The sequence below is a fragment of the Orycteropus afer genome, unplaced genomic scaffold (genome assembly GCF_000298275.1).
Source record: "Orycteropus afer afer isolate SDZICR_OR568_19922 unplaced genomic scaffold, OryAfe1.0 scaffold00612, whole genome shotgun sequence".
NCBI lineage: Eukaryota > Metazoa > Chordata > Mammalia > Tubulidentata > Orycteropodidae > Orycteropus > Orycteropus afer.
Genome location: NW_006922199.1, coordinates 290,591 through 306,895, shown reverse-complemented (window position 1 = coordinate 306,895; position 16,305 = coordinate 290,591). Strand labels below are relative to the sequence as shown.

The following is a 16,305-nucleotide window of genomic DNA, read 5'->3' as shown; positions in this document are numbered from 1 at the left end:
TTTGCTGTCAGACCGCAGCTCCGTAGGTCTCCTTTTTTTGGTATTTTCACTCAAATTCTTCTGCTAGTTGGGGTTTAGTCCAATTCTGCATCCTTCCCTTCAAGGCTCAGGGCTCCAAGATTATCTTCTGTGTCTATGTTAATTGGTTTCCCTTTTCTTTGTTGAAGAGGTTATCTCCTTGGGATTCCAGTTACTGTGACACCAGTAAGAGCCAAAATTCAATGAGACTACCTGTTCTTTGGGGTCTCACAACTTTTCCACCTTTGACAGCATGTAGTCTTAGCACTTTTCTGTCATTCTCTTCTAAGAATGCTACTTCATAAAACCCAGAAAATGTTTCTTTTTGATTTTGTAGGACTGGAAAAGAAACCAGACCATATTTTTATGATTTACGTATTCATTCAAATTAATCACAGATAAGTGTATATAATATTTAAAGAAAAGTATGGGTAAAATTCACTTTTTAATAAAATCATCTGATAGCAACTGTTTAGTTTGTTTTTTTGATGAAATTATGTAAGCAAATTTCTAAATGTGTATCCTTATTAAAAAACTTAAACTCCTTTACTGTTTCCAAATACCTACAAAGCCTTTTTGTAGCTGAAACCTTGCATTTAACTTAAAGACTTGGGCTCTTCCAATGGTAGGTTGTGATCATCTTCATAGTTGTCATCTTTAGATTGTGAGTCTACTTTTTCTTGCAGCTTTATATTGCCCATTTCTGTGGCAATTTCTTTGTTAATATCAATGTAAAAATGTGATACTGACCCTATTTACTATACCACCAATATAAATGTCATGTATTATGTCCTGAATCTATATAATGTTACCAAGGTTGATACTCCTGCCCTCTGGCTATCTCTCTGTGCAAATACTGCCCTTATGATCTCCCATGATTGATTGTTCTAAGGAGTATACCTAACTGGAATAAATGTTCACCTTGTCTGCCTGTCTGTATTTGCCAGGAAGCCATGGGAATGAGTTCAATTCCAGGCATGAAGGGTGAATAGGGACCATAGTTTTGGAGGTTTCACCAGTGTCTGTCGACCATTAAGCCTGGTCTTTTTTATGATTTTAAGTTTTGTTCCACATTTTTCTCCCACTCTTATGAAAGATCTCCTGCACTGATCCCTTTCTAAGTGTTTGACAGTGGTAGCTGGGCAACATCTAGTTCTTTTAGTCTCCTGGTCAAGTTGGCTGAGGTTTGCATGATCCACTAGTCTCGTGGACTAATTGTTTCATGCTGCTTTGGTTTTCTTCATTCTTCCTTGCTCCGAATGAGAGATAATTGTGCATCTGGATGCCTGCTTGTGAGGTTTTAATACCCCAGTCACTACTCACCAAAGTAGCATGTAGAATGTTTTTGTGTAGTATGCCAACAACTCACTCCCTCAGGGTGGTTGAAGTTACCATAACTTTGCCCCTTGTTCTATTTATATGGACATTCTTACAACACATACAAAAATGTATATAGAAATATCATCTGCCAAACTTATTTATGGTCATGGGTATATTCCCTTTGGCCTGGACATGATCATTGAGCCTGTCTACCTGTGTATCCACGCATAGATTAATGTTTATTATTATTTATAATGTAGTGTTGTATATGTAAAAGTGTTTCTCTTTTTTTGTCTGTACCTTTTGTGTACCTCTCTGTGTCTTCCTTTTCCTTAATGTTACTGTGCCGGTCACTTGCTTTTGGCATGTTGCCTTTCCCTTCGGTCAAATCAATACTTTTTATTCCTTAGCTAGCAATTTTTCCTCCCTTCCCCTCCCACCCTTGGTAACCAAAAGAAACTTTCCCTCCATATATAAACCTTTCCTTTATATATGTTGATATTTTAACAGTAGTGGACTTACAGAATATTTGTCCTTCTGTGAATAACATTTCATTCAACATAATGTCTTCCAAGTTCATCTATGTTACGAGGTGTTTTCATGGATCTGCCTTATTCTTCAGTGTTGCATAGTGTGTATGTACCTTAGTTTGGTTATCCATTCCTCTGTTGATCGTTACTTCTCTTTGCTACTATGAGTAGTGCTATGACGAACATGGGTGTGCATATTTATTCCTGACCTAGTTCTCACTTCTTTAGGATATATACCTAGTAATGGTATTGCTAGATCAAATGGTATTTGTATTTCCAAGTTTTTTAAGGAATTGCCATTCCGATTTCCAAAGTGGTTGTATCATTTACATTCCCAGCAGCAGTGTTTGAGAGTCTCCACATCCTCGCTAGCATTTGTTATTTTCTGTCTTGTTGAACTTTGCTATTAGTGCTGGGGTGAGATGGTATATCTCGTTGTTTTGATTTGCATCTCTCTAATGGCTAAGGATTGCAAACATTTCTTCATGTGTTTGCTGGCCACCTGAATATCTTCTTTGATGAAGTGTCTATTCATGTCTTTGGCCCATTTTTAATTGGATTGTTTGTCTTTTTGTTGTTGAGATGTTGGTATCTTGTATAAATTTTAGAGATAAATCCCTTGTAAGATAAAAATACTCATTGTTGACTATTTTTTTTTCCAATCTGTAGGTTCTGTTTTTACTCTTTGGGAGAAATATTTTGATACACATAAGAATTTAATTTTTAGAAGGTCCTAAAGATCCAGATTATTTTCTTCTGTTTGTGTATTTTGAATTATGCTTGATAGTCTATTTATGCCCCAAATTAGGCCCATAAGTTTGCCCCTATTTTTCTTTTGATGATATTTATAGTTTTAGGTTTCATATTTAAGTCTTTGATCCATCTGGAGTTAATTTTTGTGTATGGTGTGAGGTATGGATCTTGTTTCATTTTTCTGCAAATGGATATCCAGTTTTGCCAGCACTGTTTGTCAAAGAGACTATCTCTTCCCCATTTAATGGATTTCAGCCCTTTGTCAAAGATCAGCACCAAAGATGGATCTATTTCTGAGTTCTCAATTCTGTTCCACTGGTCTATGTGTCTGTTGTTGTACTAATACCAGGCTGTTTTGACTGGTGTGGCTATATAGTAGGCTATGAGATCCAGGAGTGTGAGCCTTCCTACTTTGTTCTTTGGTAGTGCTTTGCTTATCTGAGATCTCTTTCCTTTCCATATAAAATTAGTGATTAGTTTTTCTGTGTCCTTAAAGAATGCTGATGCAGTCTGGATTAGGATTGCTTTGAATGTAAAGATCGCTTTGGGTACTACTGACATTTTCACAATGTTAAATTTTATATCCATGAGCATGGTATATTCTTCTGTTGATGTAGATCTCTGGTAGTTTCTTGAAGTGTTCTGTAGTTTTCTTTACATAGTCTTTTGTGTTTTGGTAAGATTTCTTTCCAAGAATTTTATTTTTTTGTAAATAGTGTTGATATCCTTTTCAGAATTCTCTTTGCTGGTGTAGAGGAATCCAACTGATTTTTGTATGCTGATCTTGTATCTTGCCACTATGCTAAATCTCTCAATTAGTTCCAGTAGTTTTCTTTCTGAATCTCTTGGGGTTTTCTATGTATAGGATCATATCATTAGCAAATAGGGTTAGGTTTACTTCTTCCTTACCAATTTGGACGCCTCTCATTTCCCTTTCTTGCCTTATTGCCCTGGCTAGGATTTCTAATACAGTGTTGAATAGAAGTGGTGATAGAGGGCATCCTTGTCTGGTTCCTGTTTGCAAGGGGAATGGTTTCAGTCTCTCTCCATTGAGAATAATGTTGGCTGTTGGTTTTGCATATATGCCCTTTATTATATTGAAGAATTTCTCTTCTATTCCTATTTTTCTGAGATTTTTTATCAGGGAAGGGTGTTGGATTTTATCAGATGCCTTTTCTGCATCAATTGATATGATCATGTGGTTCTTTTCCTTTATTTTACTTATGTGATCTATTATGTGGATTGTTTTTCTAATGTTGAACTATCTTTGCATACCTGGTATGAATACCACTTTATCATGGTGTATTGTTCTTTGATATGTTGTTGGAGGCTGTGGGCTAGGATTTTGTTGAAGATTTTTGCATCTGTATTCATGAAGGATATTGGTCTGTAGTCTTTTTAGGAGTGTCTTTGCTTGATTTTGGTATCAGAATTATGCTTGCTTCATGAAATGAATTTGGGAAGATTCTGTCCTTAGCTGTGTTCTGGAATAGTTTGAGTAGGATTGGTGTTAGCTGTTCTCTGAATGTTTGTTAAAATTCTCCAGTGAAACCATCTGGGCAAGAACTTTCTTTTTGTTGGTAATTGTTTTATGACCTGTTCAATTTCTTTTTGTGTTATGAGTGTGTTCAAATTTTCTACCTCAGTGTGTGTTTGTTTATTAGGTCAGTATGTTTCTAATTTGTCTGTTTCTTCTAAGTTTTCAAATTTTCTGGTGTAAGGTATGGTTCTTCATACACAAAAAAAAAAAAAAAAAAACCTCACTGCTGTTGAGTTTTTTCCAACTCATAGTGACCCCTCCTTGGGTTTCCGAGGTGGTATGTGTATGGAAGTAGATTGCCCAGTCTTCCTTCCAAGGAGTGGCTGGTGGATTTGAACTGCTAGCCTTTTGGTTAGCAGTCAAATAATGCTTTAGGCACTATGCCACCAGAGCTCCCTATAGTTCTTCATGTTGTTGTTGTTGTTGTTATGTGCCGTTGAGTCAGACCCAACTCACAGTGACCCCTCTTTGGGTTTCTGAGGTGGTATCACTACGGAAGTAGATGGCCCAACCTTGCTTCCGAGGAGTAGCTGGTGGATTTGAACTGCCAGCCTTCTGGTTAGCAGTCAAGTACCGTAGGTACTACACTACCAGAGCTCCCATGGTTCTTCATAGTATCCTGATATTATCGTTTTTATTTCATTTGGTTCTATTATGATGTTGCCCCTTATATTTCTTATTCATGTTATTTGCATCTTCTCCTTCTTTTCCTTTAAGTTTGCCAGTAATTTGTTGATTTTCTTAATCTTTTTGAGGAACGAACTTCTAGTCTTGTTGCTTTTTTCTATTGCCTTTCTATTTTCTGTTTGATTTATTTCTGCTCAAATCTTTATGATTGGTTTTCTTCTGGTGATGGTAGGGTTTTTTGTTTTTTGGGGGTTTTTTTGCTGCTCTTTCTCTAATTATTGGAGATGTTGGGTTAGGATGTTGATTTTGGCTCTCTTCTTGTTTAATATGAGCCCTCTGATCACTGCTTTTGCTGTGTCCCAAAGATTTTGGTATGTTGTGTTTTCATTTTTGTTTGATTCAAGGCAATTTTAATTTCCTTTTTTCATTCCTTCCCCCATCCAATAGTTTTTAAGGAGGGTATTATTCAGTTTCCATGTGCTTTGGACTTTTCTGTTATCTTCCTAATGTTGGTTTCTAATTTTAAAGAATTGTGATCTGAAAACATGCTTTGCAGTTTTTCAATTTTTTGAGGCTTGCGTTGTGGTGTAACATATGATTGATCCTGAAGAATGTTCCATGTGTGCTGGAAAAGGATGTATATTGTGCTGTTGTTGGGTGAAGTACTCTGTAGATGTCTGTAAGGTAAAGTTTGTTGATTGTACTGTTTATTTCTTCGGTGTCTTTGTTGAGTTTATTTCTAGTTCTGCCATTCATTGGGGAACTCTGGTAGTGTAGTGCCTGAGGCACTTGACTGCTAACCAAAATGCTGGCAGTTCAAACCTACCAGCCACTGCTTGGAAGGAAGATGGGGCAATCTACTTCTGTAGTGATACTGCCTTGGAAACTCAAGGAGGGGTCGCTATGGTCAGGTCCGACTCGATGGCGCATAACTACAACACCACCACCATTCATTGAAAGTGTATATTAAAGTCTCCTACCATTACTGTGGAGTCAGCTATTTGTCTTTTCAATTCTGTTAAAGTCTGATTTATGTTTTGTGGGACTCTTTCATCATTATATAATGTCCTTTCTTGTCTCTTATGGTGGTTTTAGTCTTGAAGTCTATTTTATCCGAAATTTAATGTTGCCTTTCCTGCTCTTTTGATTGCCATTTGCTTGGTATATCTTTGTCCAACTTTTGATATTTAGTCTATTTTTGTCTTTGTGTCTAATATGAGTCTCTTGTAGACAGTATATTGATGGTCATGGTTTCTTAACCAGTCTGCAGCTCTCCACCTCTTGACTAGTGTGTTTAATCCATTTACATTCAGTGTAATTATCTACAAGTATGAATTTTTACAGTCATTTTATGTGTTTTTTTGTGGTGTTGCTGATTTCTTTGTTTGTGTTAGACTGGGTTCTCTGGAGAAACAAAAACCAGCAAAGCTTAGAGAGAGAGAGAGAGTTAAGAGAGAGAGAAATTTTTCTTGGGAAAATGGCTCACAAATGTATAGAAGCCGGCAAGTCCAAAGTCCCTGGAGCAAAGGTCAGGCTGGAGGCTTTTCTTAGCCTCTGCAACCGCAGGGGGCCGAGAAGCTCAAGGCTGGTAAGCAGTACAGTGGCTGTTGACTCCAACAAATGACGAATCCAAGATCTCCAGGCCAAATGGTGGACTGCTCACTCACGGAAAGTTGTAAGCAGCACAACAGAATCCCGATCCACAGAAGAATGTCTCTCTTCCCAGGATGTTCCAGGATATCCTGCAAGCAGGCCACACCCCTAGGGAAACTCCCCTTGACAGATTGGCCACTCAGAACACAGTCATCCGATCCCATCATGGGAACAACCACACAGAACTGGGGTCCAGCCAAGTTGACACACAGCTCCAACTATCACATTGTTCCATATATAATTTTCTGTGCTGAGCTCATTTTGTTTATGAGTTGTGTTACCATTTCCTTCATTGTTACTGTTTCAGTATTTGCTAAATATTTGTGCCTCTCTTCTTTTTTCAATTTGATATGAGAAGGCTTTCTGTTTTTCTTTAAGATTATCCTGTGGTTTATACTTTTCTTCCCAAGTTCAGAACAATCTGCTCTATCTTGCAAGTGTCTTTACTTTCTCTCCATATGGAAGTTCTGTACCTACACCATTTATTCCCTCTTTTTGTATTGTAGTTGTCCTCGTTTATGAATTGATGTCTCTGGTTCTCTATTTATAGTCCTGTAAGCTTATTTTACTTTGAATACTTCTGTAACTGGGTTGGCTTCTGGGTTATGTTGTCTTTGGATATTTCTGTAACTTGGTTGGTTTCTGGGTTATATTGTCATGTGTATTAATCATTGGTTGTTGTCTGCTGTTCTTGGTTCTCTTTCCGAAGAATTCCTTCTAGCATCTCTTGTAAAAGAGGTCTGGTTTTAACAAATTCCCTTAATTTCTGTTTGTCTGGAAATGTCCTGATTTCACTATCGTATTTGAGGGACAATTTTACTGGTATATAATTCTTGGTTGACAGTTTTTTCTTTCAGAGTTTTACATCTATATCTATATCATCCCACTGCTTTCTCACTTGCATGGTTTCTGCCAGGAAATCAGAGCTTAGTCTTATTGGGGTAGTCTTATTACCCTCTGTAGGTAAATTTTCATTTATCCCGTGCTCCTTTCAAGAGGTTTTCTTTGTCTTTGGGTTTGGTGAGTTTGGTTATGATATGTCTCAATGATTTTCTTGTGGGGTCTATCCTGTTTGAGGTTCAGTGAACTTCTTAAATGCATATCTTCTTTTCATTGTATTAGGGAAATTCTCTTCCAGTGAATCTTTGATGATTTTCTCTGTGGTTTTATTCGTCTCTTCCTGTTCTGGAATTCTGATCACAGAATTCCTTTTGATGGTATCCCACATGAACCTTAGGCTTTCTTCATCTGCAGGAGGTGCTGGTATGTTTGGATCTTATGGGCAAGTTTGCTGTCTCCCACTCAATCAGACAAGAAAACAAACAAAAATCCACCAGAAAAAATGAAAAACACAAACCACATAAACAGGAACAATTGCAAATACATAAATAATAATAATGAAAGTAATAAATGAGAGGAAAGTTTTTGAAAATTCAAAAAATACAAATGAATGATAAAGAGGAAAAAAAAAAAAAAACCCACACTATCTGAGGAGGGGAGGAATAAGAGAAAAGAGAGAAAAAATATAATGAAGAAAAAAATGAGAAAACTGCAAAAAGAAAAACAAGAATGGGAAGAAGCAAAAGAAGAAAAGAAAGAAAGAAGAATGGAACCAGGAAAAGGAAAGAGACAACAAAAACAAGAACCAGGGAAGGGAAAGATAAAAAAAATTAAAGGAGGAAGAAAAAACAATTCAAAATCAAACAAAAATAAAACTTGGGGAGACAGGCCACCCAGGTTCAGTTAGGGCACACACATCAGGATAGAATTCCTGCCAGTCCTGAAGGTGGGTGGAGGCGGGGGTGGCCACACCTCCATTCACCAATAGAGTGTGGGGTACAAGAGTAACAAGAGGAATATTTCACCTTTTGGATTGTCAGCCTCCAGTGCAGTTGCCTATACTGTCCTTGGCAAGTGGAGCCTCTTCTTATATTGCTGCCTGGATCAGATCACTGCTTGTAAATATTGAAATTAGCTGTGCTGTCAGGACTGCTGACAGCTCCGTTTGTCTCTTTATTCACTGTTTTTATTAAGGTTCTTCTAGTAAACCAAACTCACTGCTATCAAGTCGATCCTGACTCATAACGACCCTTCCTTAAGTTTCTGAAGCAGTATCTCTGTGGAAGTAGATTGCCCAATTTCCTTCCATTGAGTGGCTGGTGGGTTTGAATTGCCAGCCTTCTGGTTAGTAGTCAAATGCCTTAGGTACTGTGTTACCAGGGCTTCTAGTTCATACTTAGTCTACTTCTTAATCCTTCCCTTCGAAACTGAGGGTTCCATGATTACTAACTGTGTATGTTTCTATTTGTTTCTTATTTCTTTGTTGCAGAGGTTCTGTGTAGCTTGTGTGCCTGTTCTGCCATCTTGCCAGAAGTCTCATCATGAGTCAGTTTTGAAAAACATCTTTTCAGCCTCATTTGACTCCTCATAAGCTACATTACAAGTGATCCATATTTATTCATTTATTTATTTTCAAAGCCTTGAAGCCACCTGTTAGATATTGGGAATCCATCAGCTTTTAAAAATTTCATCCTTTTCATTCAGCTTTGCTTGTAGGTCCTGAAATGGGACCATTTTTGGTGGAGAGTTGAAGAAGCCACTCAAAAACAGATTTGTTGATTTCTGCATAATTTCCATCTCTTCCTGATGTTTATGTTGGTGATGTTTGTGTATTTTTAAATTATTTTATCTGCTTCTTTCATAATAATTGAGTAAATTTGCATTTTGTTGCACCTGAACTTAATAACACCTTCTTTAATGGTCTTTTTCTCTTCAGTTGTCATTTTGATAACATAAAACTTTTCTCTCAGAGATAAATTTCTCAGTCTATTGCCCATGGCTGTGAAGGAATTGGGTGTTTTTTTTTTTTTTTTTTTTTTGTAAAGGAAACAAGTTCTTATAAAAATTAAGGAAGTTATGATCGTATTCTCTCAAAAAAAGTGAATATCTCAAAAAACAGGAAAAATAGCACAGTTTAATAACATATTTCAGAAAAAGAATGTGAGAAGAATTTGTTTTTGTACACACACTGAATGTGCTAAATGAGGAAATCCTTGCCTATTTTTTGAGCAAAACAAGAAAGTTTGAAAGAAAGAATTTCAAGGAAATGAAGGAATAGATTTTGAACATTGTAGTAATGTATATCCAAATTACAAATAGCTAAAGCAAAAGCTAAAATTTAAAGATAACGGGAAGAGTGAAGCCTCTCAAGACAGGGAAAAAAGCGTCCTTTTCTAGATTAATATGGAAAAAAAGGGATTTATTAGTAACCTCACCTTGTTCTAAACTTATGGACGTTCTTTGCTGGAAAAGAATTATAGGCAAAGAAAAGAACAAAAATGGCAAAAATGTTAAGTACTCAGAGATAATGATGCACAGTACACATTCACACACATTCACAGTATACAAGAAGTGTAAGACTGAGCCTTCCATCTCTGACTTTTGCACTTCTTAGAACTATTTCTGGCTTTTGTATTTGTGCTTACTCGGGTTGTGCTAAAAGGGCAGGGAGGCTGCATTTTCTGATCTCCTCTAACCACACAAGAGAAAGACAGAATCACCATCAGTAGCCCAAGGCCTTATTCCTGCCAGGCCAGACATGCTGCCTCCCTCCAGCCCTTTCATCACCCCTAACACCAACCATTCACTGCAGTGGCCACACAGAACTCACAGATTATGGTGTTTATTAGGGAAGCACCAGGCTACAATTCAAGTTCAGGAAAAACGCTCAGTCTCTTTCCCAGCCTGCCATCTCTCAGCCAGCAGTCTCTCACAGTCTCTCTACCAGCAGTGTGTGTCCCTCGGTGTCTCACTCGGCAATGCGTGTCTCTTGCATCTCTTTCCTCGCAGCGCGTGTCTCTCAGGAGTGAGTGTCTCTTTCAACAGCATGTTTTCCTCATCCAGCAGTCAGAGAGACTTCTGCCTCTAGGAGGCCTCCTTTTGAGCCCGGCAGAATGGCCAAACTAACCAATCATAACATCAGAATTCTAAGCACCTGAGAGACAGCAAACTTCCCAGAATATTACTTTGTGCTGCACCCAACAGAAATACCCCAGATGAATGATTTTAACAATCAGAAGCTCCTCAGTTTCTCACAGCATATTCCACCGTGGAGGTTACAAAGACTTGTGGCTAGAAAAGGCATACCAGGTAATTTACTACACCGCAGGTTGCAATGCTAAGAATTTTCTGTTTTATCCATATTTCATAGGTAATGACTTTCAGAGAATACTTATTATGCTGAAGTAATCTTTTTAGTAGGAGTTCTGGTAGCATAGTGGCTAAGGCACTTGACTGCTGACCAGAAGGCTGGTGGTTCAAACCCACCACCCACTCCTCGGAAGGAAGATGGGGCAATCTACTTCCATAGTGATACTGCCTCGGAAACCCAAGGAGGGGTCGCTATGAGTCAGGTCCGACTCGATAGCACATAACAACAACAGCAATCTTTTTACTGGAAAATATTTGAGTTTTCTTCTTTGACAGATTTCCGCCTTACACAGGTAACAGCTTTTGCAGGTTGTAGTGTATGTGTATGTTAGACTATTTATTATCGTGCCACAGTTCTGGTTTTTGTTTTGTTTCATTTTGTTTTTTAACTTTTTTTCCCTCTTTGTGCTTTAGCTTGAAGAATTTCTATTTTCAGATTCACTGATTCTTTTCTTGGCTGTGTCATGTCTGTCATGAACCTGTAAAAGGCATTCTTTACCTCTGTGGGGTTTTTTGTTTCGTTTTTTAATTTTGGGGATTTCGATTGGATTGTTTCTGTAGTTTCTATCTCTTTGTGGAAATCTTCAATCTGTTCATTTATGTTGTCTACCTTTTCCTTGAGAGATTTTAACATGTTGATCATGTGGTGTTGTTATTTGCCATCGAGTCAGATCCAACTCATAGTGACCCCTCCTTGGGTTTCTGAGGCAGTATCACTGCAGAAGTAGATTGCCCAACCTTCCTTCTGAGGAATGGCTGGTGGATTTGAACCGCCAGCCTTCTGGCTAGCAGTCAAGTGCCTTAACCACTACGCTACCAGAATGTCTGAAAGTTCAAGCATCTGGGTCACTTCTGAGTCTGGTTCTATTGATTGCTTTGTCCCTGATAGGTTTTTTTGTTGTTGTTGGTTTTTACTCTTTTGTGTTATATCATTTTATATCAGATACTAGATATTATGTGTAGTACCAAGGAATCTGTGGTAAATAATATTTGTGCTTAGAAACAGAATGATTCCTTCTAATAATGATTGGGAGCTCTGGTAGCATAGTGGCTAAGGCACTTGACTGCTAGCCAGAAGGCTGGTGGTTCAAACCCACCAGCCACTCCTCGGAAGGAAGGTTGGGCAGTCCTACTTCCGTAGTGATACTGCCTCGGAAACCCAAGGAGGGGTCACTATGAGTCAGGGCTGACTCGACAGCACATAACAACAACAACAGTCAGGAGTTGACCTTAGTTTGAATTTTATTGTTGCTATAGTCTCCATATTCCACTGAGTTCAAATTCTTCTAGAGTTACCTTGTTCTAAGGATGGAGGTTACTTCCAGAACATTATTCTCAATAATCCCACTCCACCTTTAGCTTTTGGCCTGCCTTGTGTGCCACTTCCTGTGAGTGGGTCGTCTTCTGTGTCCTTGCCTCTCCTTCAACAATATATTGCTGTTATTTGTTAGCCTAGCACATGGGACTACTCTCTGTTATCCTGGTCAAGCTTTATTCAGTCTTAGGCAGGCCTGCCTATGTCCTGGTTTTCAGAGATAGGCTTTCTCAGTGATCCTGCCCTTGTTCCTGCCTGTCTTTCCTTAGATTTCAGGCAAGTTGGTTGCCCAGCATTCTCACTTTTCTAACAGGTTTGAGAAAAGTTACAGTTGTGTAGATTATCCAACTTTCTCTTGTTATTAGAGTGCAGATGATGCTCTTTCCAACTTTTATCATTGGCAGTGGAAGCTGGAAAACATTATATATATTGCTGCAGTGAATATTAGAAATAGTACAGGCATACCTCATTTTATCACATTTCACTTTATTGTGCTTTTTAGATACTGTGATTTTTACAAATTGAAGATTTGTAGCAACCCCGTGTAAAGCAAGTCTGTCAGCACCACTTTTCCAACAGCACATGCTCACTTCATGTCTCTGTGTCATGTTTTGGTAATTCTCAAAATATTTCAAATTTATTCATAATGCTATTAGACACTTAATAGACTACAATATAGTGTAAACGTAACTTTTATATGCAATGAGAAACCAAAAAAATTGTGTGACTTGCTTTATTGCAGTGGTCTGCAACTGAATTCACATTATCTCTGAAGTAGGCCTTGTACATGTTACAATCACTGGTATTTGGATTCAGTGAGAAGAATAAAAAATTTAATTGGAAAAGAATGAGTCATGGGGCTGTGAACCTTCCTAGGATTTAGAATTCTTTGACTAAAAAAGAAAATATTACTTTGAAAACTGGTAACTATTTTGAACTCAGATGATCATGATTTTCCCTTGTATCCAAGCATATTCAATTAACAGTATCTCTAATTAAATATTCTCTTTTAGTTCTTAACCATTTGTGTGCCATCTAACTATTCCATTTTAAGATAGTATTCTTTCTCAGCACCTCGTGCTCCAACCAACTGGAGACTGGGCAAACTTCTGGGCCAAGGAGCCTTTGGCAGGGTCTACCTCTGTTATGACGTTGATACAGGAAGAGAATTGGCTGTTAAACAAGTTCAATTTGACCCCGAAAGCCCTGAGACCAGCAAGGTAAGAATCACTGCACAAACTGCTTTGTCACATTATAAGAAGCATCTTTACTAAAGAATATAACACACACTCAAATACAAATTGAAATAAAAAATAGACAATTAGATATGTTTTATCTATAATGTGCTGTGGATTTTTCTTTTTCTGTGTGTCAGTTAAACTCCTACTTTTCAGGATATTATCAGGAATTATAAATGTTGTTTTGTTGTTGTTGTTATGTGCTGTCGAGTCGGACTCCACTCATAGCGACCCCTCCTTGGGTTTCCGAGGCAGTATTGCTATGAAAGTAAATTGGCTAACCTTCCTTCCAAGAAGTGGCTGGTGGGTTTGAACCACCAGCTTTAGGCCCTATGCTACCAGAGCTCCCAAATGTTGTTTTAGGGACAATAAAATGTTTATTTCACAGGAAGTAAGTTTCAGAATGGTATCACTGATGGTTTGTGAAATTGGAATTTTTTTCTTTTTCTAGCAGTGTTGCAAAGACTTAATACTGAATTCTGTCTTTCAGGAAGTGAATGCACTTGAGTGTGAAATTCAGTTGTTGAAAAACTTGCTGCATGAGCGAATTGTTCAATATTATGGTTGTTTGAGGGATCCCCAGGAAAAAACACTTTCCATATTTATGGAATATATGCCAGGGGTAAGTTACCAAATCTTTTGAAAATTGACATATTCTATTTAAAGTCCTAGTTTAGGAAGGAAAAACAATAAAAACATTGATTATGAATTGTTAACCCTATTTAATGACATTTTGGAAGAGTTTTGGATTATAGCTGGGTAATATAATTTTATTTCCTATCCTCTTCATTTATCTTTGTATTTTAAAACCATTTTTGTTTTTAAATGCTGAAGTATTCTAAAGTAGGTTACAGACATCATAGCAGTCCGTATTCAGATTTCCCTAAATGTCTTAAACATACCCATTATATGTGGTTTTTTAAAACCAGGATCCAGTCCAGGGGCAGACATTGCTTTTAGTTGTAATGTCCCTCAATTCTCTTTTCATCTAGAATAGTCAATTTCTACATAACATTGATTTAACAAAGAATCTGGCTAGTTTTTCTGTTGAAAATCTGCTATTATGGATCTCTCTAATGGCATCCATATGTTGTTGTTTAATATGTTGCTTTATTTTCAATATTGCTGTAAACTGCAAGTTAGCTGGAAAGTGTAAATTAGATTCAAGTGCAGCGTGTTATTTTCAGAATACATTATTGATGATGCTGTGTAGTTTATGTCTCATCACATCAGGAAACAATTCAGTTTCCGATTTTCCCCTGTTAATGACACCAAGGTTGATTGTTAGTTTGGGATGATTATCATTCTGATTCCACTATTGTAGAGTTGTTTTTTTGTTTTTTCTTCTGAAGACGAGAAGTGATCTGCAGTATAGCATCAGTACATTTGAATATCCATTTCTTTTTCAACCGTCTACCTAATGTTTTTAATACAGATTGATAACCTTTTCCCAAGTCAGTAGTTCGTTAGGAGTTGCCAAATATGATTTTCAATTGTATCACTTCTCCTATATTACTTTTAGGATTAGTAGAGTACTAATGCTTTTCAGGATAATAGTATATTTACTCATTTAAATATACGCTCATTCCTATAATTTAATAGGCAGTGTTAAAAAGGAGTTTAATTTATGGGTCTTTAAGGAGTTAGCTAAAGGATCCTGATAGTGTAGTGGTTACGGGCACGACTGCTAACTGAAAGGCTAACCAGCCAAACTAACCAGCCGCTCTGCGGAAGAAGAATATGGCAATCGGCTTTCATAAAGATTTATAACCTTGGAAACTCTATGGGGCAGTTCTACTCTGTCCTATACGGTCACTGTGAGTCAGAATCTACTTGAGGCAACAAGTTTCATTTTCTTGGTGTAAGGGGTAGCTTGTTAGAAGCAAATGTGCGAGGTCACAGTTGAGTTTATGAATCCATAAATCTGTATATCAGTATCAACAGCAGCAGCAATATGATATTTAAAAAAATAAACCATTGCTTTGGGATAAAGACAGAGGCATTACAAAACCACAAAGAAATTAAAACAGGGTTTATTTGAGTAGTTATTACATATGCATATAGAGAGACCATTCTGATTCTTAAAAAGAACAAATGACACAATGTACTTTACAAAAATACAGTGAAGCTTATAAAAAGAAGAGTAGGGAGAAGAATAGAAAATCAACTATTGGCTTATCTTATTGACTGAACCCTGCCCCCTTACTGAGATCGCCTGACATCAGGTAATCTCATACTGGGTGGTCTCTGGCCTGGAGTTGGGGGAGGCATTCAGTTGTACAAATCATTAGATATAGCCTGGAGGTTTTAAAATGATCCCCACCTCAGCTCTAAGAAAGAAAGAGAAATTATCAAAAATTACATTCTTTGCAGTAAATAAACTCTAAACTAGCTTATGGTTATTAAATGTCTTTATCACAAAGGAGTTTGTAAAGATTTAACCATTGTGTTAAACTGGAACTCACTTTACTTATTATTAACACTCCTTAAAGCTGGAAAAAACAAACTAACAATGCTACAAAGTAGTTTAGCAGTTCCTGGTGGGAAAAAAGCAATAGTTTTACAGGTTTTTTGGGAGTCAGATTCTTAATTTTGTGCTAGTGGATAAGAGAGACCCCTTGAAATCAAAGTAAAGATGTTTATTTTTAATTTCATTTCACACAAGAAAAATGAAAAGGTGTTATGTTAGGACTGTGATTTACTTTTCTCCTCATTCAGATTTTTACCAGTTTGTGCAATAATACTTAAATTTTTTAAAAATTATTAGCATTGTAAATATGACTAGAGACCCAGATTGTTGAAAATAAAATTTAAATGATTTGGCTAAACTGATTTACATTACAAATGGAGGGAGATAGGTAATCTTTATATATTAAGCAATCTTAAACGATTGACTATTCAGCAAGAAGTATTAGATTGTGTTTCACATTTGTTACACTTAATTTTGTAACAGCATCTATCTTCTTCAAAGTCTAAGTTGTCCTTTTTGAATTTGAAAAGCATGCTACTAATATATATAATGTTGTTGTTGTTGTTACGTGCCGTCGAGTCGGACCCGACTCACAGCGACCCCTCCTTGGGTTTCCGAGGCAGTATCACTAC

General features: G+C 37.2%; 1 protein-coding gene across 1 annotated transcript in view; it reads left to right on the top strand.

Annotated features, from left to right (window-relative positions):
- The window catches only part of MAP3K2 (mitogen-activated protein kinase kinase kinase 2), a 153,630-nt gene that overhangs the window by 116,982 nt on the left and 20,343 nt on the right, over window positions 1–16,305 (top strand). The window contains exons 9-11 of the mRNA XM_007956397.2: window positions 10,927–10,943; window positions 13,037–13,185; window positions 13,694–13,825. Coding sequence (XP_007954588.2) covers window positions 10,927–10,943; window positions 13,037–13,185; window positions 13,694–13,825 — 298 coding nt within the window. The remainder of the gene's footprint in view (window positions 1–10,926; window positions 10,944–13,036; window positions 13,186–13,693; window positions 13,826–16,305) is intronic.